We start from the raw sequence: 12,678 nt of genomic DNA on the forward strand, positions 1-12,678 counted from the left end.
CCGGGAGAAGAGAGGAACGGGAGGATAAATAGCAGCGCTCCAGATATCACACAGCGCTCCAGATATCACACAGCTCTCCACTCGGTGCTCGTCACAGAAGAGGCCGATGCATTGGAGCGCGCTTCAGATTTTACAACACTCCCTCTTTATATATATATATATATATATATACCGTATATCTATCACTCACTCGCCGGGAATAAAAAGCAAACCCCATTACAAAGGCTGGTAGAGGAGCTCTCTGCTGAAACCTATAGTTTTTCATTAGTGCAGTTCGATTAACTGGCTCATGAATTCTCCCAAGTCATTTCTGGCTCCTTTAATATCACAGGCAAGCAACATCTACACCTGTCAATTTCCTTTCTTTCTCCTCCCGTTGATTTCCCGGAGCTCTCCGGTTCTGTGCGTAGTTTGTGCTACTGATCCCTCTCACGGTTCTAATCAGTCCAGTTCTAGTAGTGTCCGCTCTCATTTAACACCAGGTTAGTTGAGGGACAGCACTCATTGGTTTTAGCTGCTAGGTTAACTGTGGTTGAAGGACTGCATTCCTATCCTCACGTTGGTGTTGTTACTTCCCCCAAAAAAGTGATATATTACCTATTATCATTTTACTGACTATTCCCTAGGAAAAGTGATTCATTACACTACTTGTTACATTACTCTTGCGTTACAACCCAAAATGTTGCGTGTCCTCACTCAACGTCAACTGTCACCGGCATTTTGTCTGTCTGTCTGAAAAGAGGTGGATTCTACCTTGGATAAGGGCAGCATTTCCTTACAGCAAACCCAGCTATGAGCTTGTTCAGCAGTTTCTGGGTTACAGCCTGTCCTCCTGAACGATCCAAATCGAGCCTGGGTTGTTTGGATGAGGTAGGCCTACAGTCATTTTCAGCAGCGGTGGTCAGGTCTGGGGGGTCTTTTTTCAACAAGTTTTGGGTTTGTGTGTTGCTTTTGCAGATGCTTCAAGAGATTGGGAGTTGTGTTTATAGCAGTGGAGAGTTGTTCCTTGCCTGGGCACAGTTTACATTGGACAGTTGTATCCTTACCATTTTGTCCTACCAAGTCAAACCAATAGGAGTACTCCCAGCAGTAGGGCGTGCATACGTTAACAGGAACTTGGTGAGAGGACGAAAACGTTTAGAATCTGGGGCAGGGGGATTTTTTTTAATACTGTGCAAAGAGTGAGGGAATAATCATCACCGATTTATTTATTTGGATCAATAACTGTAATGGGAAGGGAATGATAATAGAAGTGACAACCTCTTTCTTTGATCAGTAACTGTAATATCTGTCTCGCTCTCTCTCTGTTTCTCTTTCCACGTTACCCTCCCTCCTTCCCTATACCCTTTACCTCTCTCTCTGTTTCTCTTTCCACATTACCCTCCCTCCTTCCCTATACCCTTTACCTCTCTCTCTGTTTCTCTTTCCACGTTACCCTCCCTCCTCCCCATACCCTTTACCTCTCTCTCTGTTTCTCTTTCCACGTTACCCTCCCTCCTTCCCTATACCCTTTACCTCTCTCTCTGTTTCTCTTTCCACGTTACCCTCCCTCCTTCCCTATACCCTTTACCTCTCTCTCTGTTTCTCTTTCCACGTTACCCTCCCTCCTTCCCTATACCCTTTACCTCTCTCTCTGTTTCTCTTTCCACGTTACCCTCCCTCCTTCCCTATACCCTTTACCTCTCTCTCTGTTTCTCTTTCCACGTTACCCTCCCTCCTTCCCTATACCCTTTACCTCTCTCTCTGTTTCTCTTTCCACGTTACCCTCCCTCCTTCCCTATACCCTTTACCTCTCTCTCTGTTTCTCTTTCCACGTTACCCTCCCTCCTTCCCTATACCCTTTACCTCTCTCTCTGTTTCTCTTTCCACGTTACCCTCCCTCCTTCCCTATACCCTTTACCTCTCTCTCTGTTTCTCCCTCCTTCCACGTTACCCTCCCTCCTTCCCTATACCCTTTACCTCTCTCTCTGTTTCTCTTTCCACGTTACCCTCCCTCCTTCCCTATACCCTTTACCTCTCTCTCTGTTTCTCTTTCCACGTTACCCTCCCTCCTTCCCTATACCCTTTACCTCTCTCTCTGTTTCTCTTTCCACGTTACCCTCCCTCCTTCCCTATACCCTTTACCTCTCTCTCTGTTTCTCTTTCCACGTTACCCTCCCTCCTTCCCTATACCCTTTACCTCTCTCTCTGTTTCTCTTTCCACGTTACCCTCCCTCCTTCCCTATACCCTTTACCTCTCTCTCTGTTTCTCTTTCCACGTTACCCTCCCTCCTTCCCTATACCCTTTACCTCTCTCTCTGTTTCTCCCTCCTTCCACGTTACCCTCCCTCCTTCCCTATACCCTTTACCTCTCTCTCTGTTTCTCTTTCCACGTTACCCTCCCTCCTTCCCTATACCCTTTACCTCTCTCTCTGTTTCTCTTTCCACGTTACCCTCCCTCCTTCCCTATACCCTTTACCTCTCTCTCTGTTTCTCTTTCCACGTTACCCTCCCTCCTTCCCTATACCCTTTACCTCTCTCTCTGTTTCTCTTTCCACGTTACCCTCCCTCCTTCCCTATACCCTTTACCTCTCTCTCTGTTTCTCTTTCCACGTTACCCTCCCTCCTTCCCTATACCCTTTACCTCTCTCTCTGTTTCTCTTTCCACGTTACCCTCCCTCCTTCCCTATACCCTTTACCTCTCTCTCTGTTTCTCTTTCCACGTTACCCTCCCTCCTTCCCTATACCCTTTACCTCTCTCTCTGTTTCTCTTTCCACGTTACCCTCCCTCCTTCCCTATACCCTTTACCTCTCTCTCTGTTTCTCTTTCCACGTTACCCTCCCTCCTTCCCTATACCCTTTACCTCTCTCTCTGTTTCTCCCTCCTTCCACGTTACCCTCCCTCCTTCCCTATACCCTTTACCTCTCTCTCTGTTTCTCTTTCCACGTTACCCTCCCTCCTTCCCTATACCCTTTACCTCTCTCTCTGTTTCTCTTTCCACGTTACCCTCCCTCCTTCCCTATACCCTTTACCTCTCTCTCTGTTTCTCTTTCCACGTTACCCTCCCTCCTTCCCTATACCCTTTACCTCTCTCTCTGTTTCTCTTTCCACGTTACCCTCCCTCCTTCCCTATACCCTTTACCTCTCTCTCTGTTTCTCTTTCCACGTTACCCTCCCTCCTTCCCTATACCCTTTACCTCTCTCTCTGTTTCTCTTTCCACGTTACCCTCCCTCCTTCCCTATACCCTTTACCTCTCTCTCTGTTTCTCCCTCCTTCCACGTTACCCTCCCTCCTTCCCTATACCCTTTACCTCTCTCTCTGTTTCTCTTTCCACGTTACCCTCCCTCCTTCCCTATACCCTTTACCTCTCTCTCTGTTTCTCTTTCCACGTTACCCTCCCTCCTTCCCTATACCCTTTACCTCTCTCTCTGTTTCTCTTTCCACGTTACCCTCCCTCCTTCCCTATACCCTTTACCTCTCTCTCTGTTTCTCTTTCCACGTTACCCTCCCTCCTTCCCTATACCCTTTACCTCTCTCTCTGTTTCTCTTTCCACGTTACCCTCCCTCCTTCCCTATACCCTTTACCTCTCTCTCTGTTTCTCTTTCCACGTTACCCTCCCTCCTTCCCTATACCCTTTACCTCTCTCTCTGTTTCTCTTTCCACGTTACCCTCCCTCCTTCCCTATACCATTTACCTCTCTCTCTGTTTCTCTTTCCACGTTACCCTCCCTCCTTCCCTATACCCTTTACCTCTCTCTCTGTTTCTCTTTCCACGTTACCCTCCCTCCTTCCCTATACCCTTTACCTCTCTCTCTGTTTCTCCTTCCACGTTACCCTCCCTCCTTCCCTATACCCTTTACCTCTCTCTGTTTCTCTTTCCACGTTACCCTCCCTCCTTCCTTATACCCTTTACCTCTCTCTCTGTTTCTCCTTCCACGTTACCCTCCCTCCTTCCCTATACCCTTTACCTCTCTCTGTTTCTCCCTCTTTCCACGTTACCCTCCCTCCTTCCCTATACCCTTTACCTCTCTCTGTTTCTCCCTCTTTCCACGTTACCCTCCCTCCTTCCCAATACCCTTTACCTCTCTCTCTGTTTCTCCCTCTTTCCACGTTACCCTCCCTCCTTCCCTATACCCTTTACCTCTCTCTGTTTCTCCCTCTTTCCACATTACCCTCCCTCCTTCCCAATACCCTTTACCTCTCTCTCTGTTTCTCCTTCTTTCCACGTTACCCTCCCTCCTTCCCTATACCCTTTACCTCTCTCTCTGTTTCTCCCTCTTTCCACGTTACCCTCCCTCCTTCCCTATACCCTTTACCTCTCTCTCTGTTTCTCCTTCTTTCCACGTTACCCTCCCTCCTCCCCATACCCTTTACCTCTCTCTCTGTTTCTCCTTCCACGTTACCCTCCCTCCTTCCCTATACCCTTTACATCTCTCTCTGTTTCTCTTTCCACATTACCCTCCCTCCTTCCCTATACCCTTTACCTCTCTCTCTGTTTCTCTTTCCACGTTACCCTCCCTCCTTCCCTATACCCTTTACCTCTCTCTCTGTTTCTCCCTCCTTCCACGTTACCCTCCCTCCTTCCCTATACCCTTTACCTCTCTCTCTGTTTCTCCCTCCTTCCACGTTACCCTCCCTCCTTCCCTATACCCTTTACCTCTCTCTCTGTGTCTTCCTCTTTCCACGTTACCCTCCCTCCTTCCCTATACCCTTTACCTCTCTCTGTGTCTCCCTCCTTCCCTATACCCTTTACCTCTCTCTCTGTGTCTCCCTCCTTCCCTATACCCTTTACCTCTCTCTCTGTGTCTCCCTCCTTCCCTATACCCTTTACCTCTATCTCTGTCTCCCTCCTTCCCTATACCTCTCTCTCTGTGTCTCCCTCCTTCCCTATACCCTTTACCTCTCTCTGTGTGTCTCCCTCCTTCCCTATACCCTTTACCTCTCTCTCTGTGTCTCCCTCCTTCCCTATACCCTTTACCTCTATCTCTGTCTCCCTCCTTCCCTATACCTCTCTCTCTGTGTCTCCCTCCTTCCCTATACCCTTTACCTCTCTCTGTGTGTCTCCCTCCTTCCCTATACCCTTTACCTCTCTCTCTGTGTCTCCCTCGTTCCCTATACTCTTTACCTCTCTCTCTGTTTCTCCCTCCCTTCCTATACCCTGTACCTCTCTCTCCAGGCTATCCATTCTGTGAGCTGGCATCACGAGGGGAAACAGTTCATGTGCAGCCACTCAGATGGCAGCCTGACTATGTGGAACCTGAGAAACACAGCCAGGCCCATTCAGATCACCTACCCTCACGGTGAGGCACACACACACATAACCTCTGACCTAAGACCCTACAGCCCTGACCCCAACGTGGTAAAGACACAGCACATGCGGTGGTCATTGAGGGGACGTTTGCGATGTAGATGGATTTGCGGATCTAGCCACGAGCGAAAACACATGGCATCGATTGATAGTGCTTTAAATCATGAACCTTTGCTGCCGGAAACGTCAAGACACGTTACAGTGACTTGGTGAGTCCGTAGATTTTCCAAGGTCCTGAGCGTACACTCCGCCACCCAGCAGATGAATAAGTGCCTCATCAGGTCAGATGTTCGCTGAATACTCTTTGAGGAGACTGATTGCAATGAGCAAGCTCTGCGTTTCTGCCACGGCCTTGGCTCTCTGACGCTGTGTCGGCGTGGTCTGTGTGTAGGCAGTACAGTTTGACCCTGTGACTTTCCTCATGAAAGACTCCACCAGACACTCAGGAAGGACACACCATGTCTGTCTATCTGACTGCCTGTCACACTGGGGATGAGTAATAGGGACGGAAAAGAGGACCGAAGATCTGTCTATCAGGACCATAGCTGTGTTGGTATGATCGTCTTCATGGCTGTGGGTGGTTTGTGTATGATCGTGATGCCCGTCGTGGCCATGGGTGGTTGTCTCTGATGACCGCCGTGCCTGTGGGTGGCCCAGACCAGACGAACACATTCACAGTCATTCTGTGGGCTGTGGGCTAACTATCTCTCTCTGTTCTGGCTGACTCACTGAGACAGACAGGAAGGATTTTGCCAAGCAGCACTGTGTGAAGGAAGGGCACGATTGGCTGAAATATACTGTACATCGTTATCCTGCCATGTGAATTTAGTTTAGGCCTGGTGTTGGATCAGTCAGACATCACTTTGAGCTGTGTATAGGCCTGGTGTTGGATCAGTCAGACTTCACTTTGAGCTGTGTATAGGCCTGGTGTTGGATCAGTCAGACATCACTTTGAGCTGTGTATAGGCCTGGTGTTGGATCAGTCAGACTTCACTTTGAGCTGTGTATAGGCCTGGTGTTGGATCAGTCAGACATCACTTTGAGCTGTGTATAGGCCTGGTGTTGGATCAGTCAGACATCACTTTGAGCTGTGTATAGGCCTGGTGTTGGATCATTCTGACATCAATCAATCAATCAAATGTATTTATAAAGCCCTTTTTACATCAGCTGATGTCACAAAGTCCTATACAGAAACCCAGCCTAAAACCCCAAACAGCAAGCAATGCAGATGTAGAAGCACCGTGTCTAGTCCTCTTCAGGCTGTGCCCGGTGGAGATTATAACAGAACATGGCCAAGATGTTCAAGTGTTCATAGATGACCAGCAGGGTCAAATAATAATAATCACAGTGGTTGTAGAGGATGCAACAGGTCAGCACCTCAGGAGTAAATGTCAGTTGGCTTTTCATAGGCGATCATTCAGAGTTAGAGAGAGAGTTAGAGAGAGAGTTAGTCATCAAGACAGGTAGTCCTGAGGCATGGTCCTAGGGCTCAGGTCTTCCGAGAGAAGAGAAAGAGAGAGAGTTCGAGGAAGCATACTTAAATTCACACGGGACACTTGAATCCATTTCCAATTGCAGTTGGATTTGAAGAGAGATGGTGGTGAAGAAGCTTGGACAACAAAGTAATAACTAGCTAATGATATGAGGATTAAAAACAACATAACTGACTTATTTTGTTGATGTGCCCAACATGGCTTCCCCTTTTTTTGTCTCCCCCAGGGAAGATACTGAAGGACGGGAGAAAAGAGTCATGTAAGCCCATCCTCAAGGTGGAATACAAGACCTCCAGGAACAGGTGAATACTCTGCCTCTCTTCATCTCATACACCTACCCAACAGACCCCAGATCCCTCCATCCCACCCTGTGCTGTACGAACCAACATGGTACTCTAGTGCCAGGCGAAGCTGCCTTGTGTTCTGTAAAATGAAATGTCTTTGCCATAACCACTTTTCAGGCAGCGGGATTTTCATAAAGGTTGTTGCTTTCTATTCCATTTACCCTCAAATAGAGACATTTTCCCTATGATATTTCAAATTATTGCCAAGAGCAGTTCCCCTGTAGTGAAAAATGTATTTGTCAAGTTTCCGATGTTTGTATTTGCCAAAAACTATTTTGATCACAGCGTGTTGCTCAGAAGTGAAACCTGGTATGAACGAGCTCCAGATAGGTCTGAGTCACACGCTGGCTTTCAATCACAGAAAACAGTACAAAATACAGGGAGCCTTTACCAGGGAGCTGTTAAGAAGCGTTTCATCTCCAGACATGGGATTGATAGGTGCCTCTGAAGCAGAATTCCCTCTTGGCTTGATGCTCTGTGTTGACTGTTTGGAATGCATGATTGTTCCTAATTATCTCTTCCTATTTCTCCCTTCAGTGGTTTGTCAATTACAATGGAGGCCTGTAATCATATAGTTGTAGTTGTGTGAAGTTGTCTATTAAAGAGCTAGATTGACAAGCAAAGGAAGCCCAGGTGCACCACTGAGACTGAGACAACACTTTAGACTGTGCCTTTCAGGGTGTGACCACGCTTTGTAACGCTGAGAGAAAACAGCACGACGCTCTTGTTACTCACGGCCATGACCCTGACTTTGACAGGGGTCGGTTGTGTCTGATGACCGTCGTGCCCGTTGTGACTATGGGTGGTTGTGTCTGATGACCGTCGTGACTGTGGGCGGTTGTGTCTGATGCCCATCGTGACTGTGGGCGGTTGTGTCTGATGCCCGTCGTGACTGTGGGTGGTTGTGTCTGATGCCCGTCATGTCTGTGGGTGGTTGTGTCTGATGCCCGTAGTGACTGTGGGTGGTTGTGTCTGATGCCCGTCATGTCTGTGGGTGGTTGTGTCTGATACCCGTAGTGACTGTGGGTGGTTGTGTCTGATGCCCGTCGTGACTGTGGACTAACACATTCACAGTCACTCTGCAGGCAGTCAGTTTGTCCCAGGGCTGGCCCAGACCAGACTAACACATTCACAGTCACTCTGTGGGCTAACTGTCTCTCCCTGATCCTTCTGACTCATTGAGCGAGACAGGAGTAAATACTCCCAGCATCCTTGTGGGAAGAAATGGCACCATTGGCTGAAACATAGAACTCTGCCTAACTCATAATACCAATAGCAGTTCCCCATGAGTGCAAATTAATTTGTCAATTTCATGTGTTTTACTTGCCAGAGATTATTTTGTTTCTAGCTTGAAACCTGGTATGAACGAGCTCCAGATAGGTCTGAGTCATCCGCTGATATTCTATCATATCAGAAAAGTATTACAAATACAGGGAGCCTTTACCAGGGAGCTGTTAAGAAGCGTTTCATCTCCAGACATGGGATTGATAGGTGCCTCTGAAGCAGAATTCCCTCTTGGCTTGATGCTCTGTGTTGACTGTTTGGAATGCATGATTGTTCCTAATTATCTCTTCCTATTTCTCCCTTCAGTGGTTTGTCAATTACAATGGAGGCCTGTAATCATATAGTTGTAGTTGTGTGAAGTTGTCTATTAAAGAGCTAGATTGACAAGCAAAGGAAGCCCAGGTGCACCACTGAGACTGAGACAACACTTTAGACTGTGCCTTTCAGGGTGTGACCACGCTTTGTAATGCTGAGAGAAAACAGCACGACGCTCTTGTTACTCACGGCCATGACCCTGACTTTGACGGGGGGGGGGGGGCAGTTGTTATCTAATGGCCATTGTGACCGTGGGTGGTTTGTGTCTGATGGTCTTTGTGACCGTGACAGTTTGTGGTTGTGTCTGATCTGGAGGACCGTCGGTGGTTGTGTCTGATGGTCATTGTTACCGTGGGTGGTTTGTGTCTGATGGTCATTGTGACCGTGGGTGGTTTGTATCTGATGTTCATTGTGACCATGGGTGGTTGTTTCTGATGGTCATTGTGACTGTGGGTGGTTTGTGTCTGCTGGTCATTGTGACCGTGGGTGGTTTGTGTCTGATGGTCATTGTGACCGTGGCCGTGGGTGGTTGTGTCTGATGGTCTTTGTGACCTTGACGGTTTGTGGTTGTGTCTGATCTGGAGGACCGCCGGTGGTTGTGTCCGATGGTCATTGTGACCGTGAGACCGTGTGTGCTTGTGTTTGATGACCGGTGTGACCGTCAGGTCCGTGGGTGGTTGTCTCTGACGGTCATCATGACCGTGGGTGGATTGTGTCTGATAATGACGGCTGTTATGACCGTGGGTGGTTGTCTCTGATGACCGCTGTGCCCTTGAGCGGTTGTGTTAGTCTGGCCCAGACCAGACAAACACATTCACAGTCATTCTGTGGGCTGTGGGCTAACTGTCTCTCTCTGTTCCCGTGGACTCACTGAGACAGACAGGAAGAATTATGCCAAGCAGCCCTGTGGGAAGGAAGGGCACCATTGGCTGAAATATACTGTACATCGTTATCCTGCCATGTGAATTTTTATATTCCTCCATTAAGTATCTATATTATACTGTAGGTCTGATTAAATCGTTCACTTCTTTTAGACACTGTGATGTTTCTCGTAGTCTCATGGTTAAGTTTGTTGGGAAGGCTTAGCTTGGATGGTGTGTCAGCGAACCATCAGCTGTCTGTCATAAACAGGACATGATGTTTTTCATGATCATCCATGACAGCTTACTGTCCGTCTATTGTGTGACAAGTTCACGAACGCTCTCGTGACCAATCATCCTATGTTATACCGACATGGAATATTTCCTGGATTCCATAGCGACACTTGATCACTCCGTCATGATATTGACATATGATCACAATAATGTCAGTCCTTAAGACCTGTTTGTCTTTGTTTCCACAGCAGTGAGCCCTATGTCATCTTCTCTGGGGGTCTGTCATATGACAAGTCCGGTGGAAGGAGGCCCACCCTGACCATCATGCACGGCAAGGCCATCACAGTGCTGGAGATGGACCACCCTATCGTAGAGTTCCTAGTACTCTGTGACACCCCATACTCCAACGGTGAGGGAAGGGATGGGGGGAGGGTGGAGGTCAGTAGGTTGGGTTTGAAAGATGGAGTAAAAGCCCCCCCCCCCTGCTCCAGTTTCTGGACGTGCTGTTTTCGACTCTCTCTCTCTCTCTCTCTCTCTCTCTCTCTCTCTCTCTTTCTCTCACTGGCCCTCTCTCTTTCACTGGCCCTCTCTCTTTCACTCACTTGCTGACTTACTCTGTCTCTCTCTCTCTCTCTCTCTCTCTCTTTCTCTCTCTCTCCCCATGATAATTAGTCTAATTTGAGTCAAAGGTGTGATGGTAATGAGTGCCTCTGTGAGACCTTAAATTACTATATCTGCTCTCTCTCTGTCACATACCTGGGAGAGCAGAGGAACAGGGACTTCAGTACAAAGTACACACGCTCGCGCACACACACGTACCCATTCATATGTTTACATTTCTATTTGAAGTATTGGAGTGAAGGATTTCCACAGTATTACGTTCTCTGTGTCTACTACATCTATTGGTTCTGTGTATGAATGTAATTCACTACTCTGCGTATCTATGTGACTGTCTACAGAGGTCCAGGATCCTTATGCAGTGGTTGTGCTTTTAGAAAAGGACTTCATCGTGGTGGATCTGACACAGAGCAAGTATGTACGGCACACACACACACACACACACACACACACACACACACACACACACACACACACACACACACACACGCACACACACACACACACACACACACACACACACACACACACACACACACACACACACACACACACACACCTTCCTGCAGTGAGGTGTCCTGCTGTGGTCCAGAGGGGAGCAGACTGTCACCTCCTGATGTGACTCGATGTGACAGGAGGGGTAACAGCCCTCTAACACCACGTAACAGCTATAAGAGTCCCAAACAGCATCAATGGATTTAAACATAGACACACTATCGGCACATTCCATTGGCTGGATTAAGAGAGAGGGTCACAGATGGCCATTAAAACAAAGAAAATAAACGCACACAGACACATACACACACACACACAACACACATCCACCCAAATGTGTCACATTGCCTTGAGAGAACCTTAGTCCCCTGCCACTCCGGTCAGCTGTCTGTCACTAACGTGTCATCATCACTCAGGAAGCAGGACAAAGACCATGCCACTGTGACACCGTCACACCTATGTCCACTGCTCTTCTTAAAATAGCCTCCTTGATGACACTCTCTGTCGATGATACATCAGCCCTATGATGGAGGGAGCTGAAGGAGGGACAGGGACGTCCAAGATAGTTATCAGTAGCTGTGTTAACATTATAAGGATGTTGATAAGAAACACTAATTGGACAATAAGGTGCTGGGAAGAACTTAAGTGGTGACCTGGGTGAGGTTATCTCCCTGCAAAAAAATACCCATTAGATATACACTACAAAACATTAGGTCCAGCTGCTCTTTCTCTGAATCCAGGTGAACGCTAGGATCCCTTATTGATGTCACCTGTTAAATCCACTTCAATCAGTGTCGTGTCGATGAAGGGGAGGAGTAGTGGGTGCCTGGCGCACCGGTTTGTGTCGAGCTCAAATCAAATCAAATCAAATGTATTTATATAGCCCTTCGTACATCAGCTAATATATAAGTGCTGTACAGAAACCCAGCCTAAGACCCCAAAGAGCAAGCAATGCAGGTGTAGAAGCACGGTGGCTAGGAAAAATTCCCTAGAAAGGCCAAAACCTAGGAAGAAACCTAGAGAGGAACCAGGCTATGTGGGGTGGCCAGTCCTCTTCTGGCTGTGCCGGGTGGAGATTATAACAGAACATGGCCAAGATGTTCAAATGTTCATAAATGACCAGCATGGTCCAATAATAATAAGGCAGAACAGTTGAAACTGGAGTAGCAGCACGGCCAGGTGGACTGGGGACAGCAAGGAGTCATCATGTCAGGTAGTCCTGAGGCATGGTCCTAGGGCTCAGGTCCTCCGAGAGAGAGAAAGAAAGAGAGAAAGAGAGAATTAGAGAGAGCACACTTAAATTCACACAGGACACCGAATAGGACAGGAGAAGTACTCCAGATATAACAAACTGACCCTAGCCCCCCGACACAGAAACTACTGCAGCATAAATACTGGAGGCTTAGACAGGAGGGATCAGGAGACACTGTGGCCCCATCCGAGGACACCCCCGGACAGGGCCAAACAGGAAGGATATAACCCCACCCACTTTGCCAAAGCACAGCCCCCACACCACTAGAGGGATAGCTGCAACGCTGCTGGGTTTTCCACGCTCAACAGTTTCCCGTGTGTGTCAAGAGTGGTCTAAAGTAACACCCAAAGGACATCCAGCCAACTTGACACAACTGTGGGAAGTGTTGGAGTCAACATGGGGCCAGCATCCCTGTGGAACGCTTTCGACACCTTGTAGAGTCCACGCCGCAACCACTTGAGGCTGTTCTGAGGTCAACTCAATATCAGCAAGGT

General features: G+C 48.0%; 1 protein-coding gene across 1 annotated transcript in view; it reads left to right on the top strand.

The window, feature by feature from the left end:
* LOC139380471 (syntaxin binding protein 5L) overlaps window positions 1-12,678 on the top strand; it is a 230,080-nt gene that overhangs the window by 169,645 nt on the left and 47,757 nt on the right. The window contains exons 8-11 of the mRNA XM_071123162.1: window positions 5,158-5,281; window positions 7,009-7,084; window positions 10,068-10,228; window positions 10,779-10,851. Coding sequence (XP_070979263.1) covers window positions 5,158-5,281; window positions 7,009-7,084; window positions 10,068-10,228; window positions 10,779-10,851 — 434 coding nt within the window. The remainder of the gene's footprint in view (window positions 1-5,157; window positions 5,282-7,008; window positions 7,085-10,067; window positions 10,229-10,778; window positions 10,852-12,678) is intronic.

The sequence above is a fragment of the Oncorhynchus clarkii genome, chromosome 22, assembly GCF_045791955.1.
Source record: "Oncorhynchus clarkii lewisi isolate Uvic-CL-2024 chromosome 22, UVic_Ocla_1.0, whole genome shotgun sequence".
Taxonomy (NCBI): domain Eukaryota; kingdom Metazoa; phylum Chordata; class Actinopteri; order Salmoniformes; family Salmonidae; genus Oncorhynchus; species Oncorhynchus clarkii.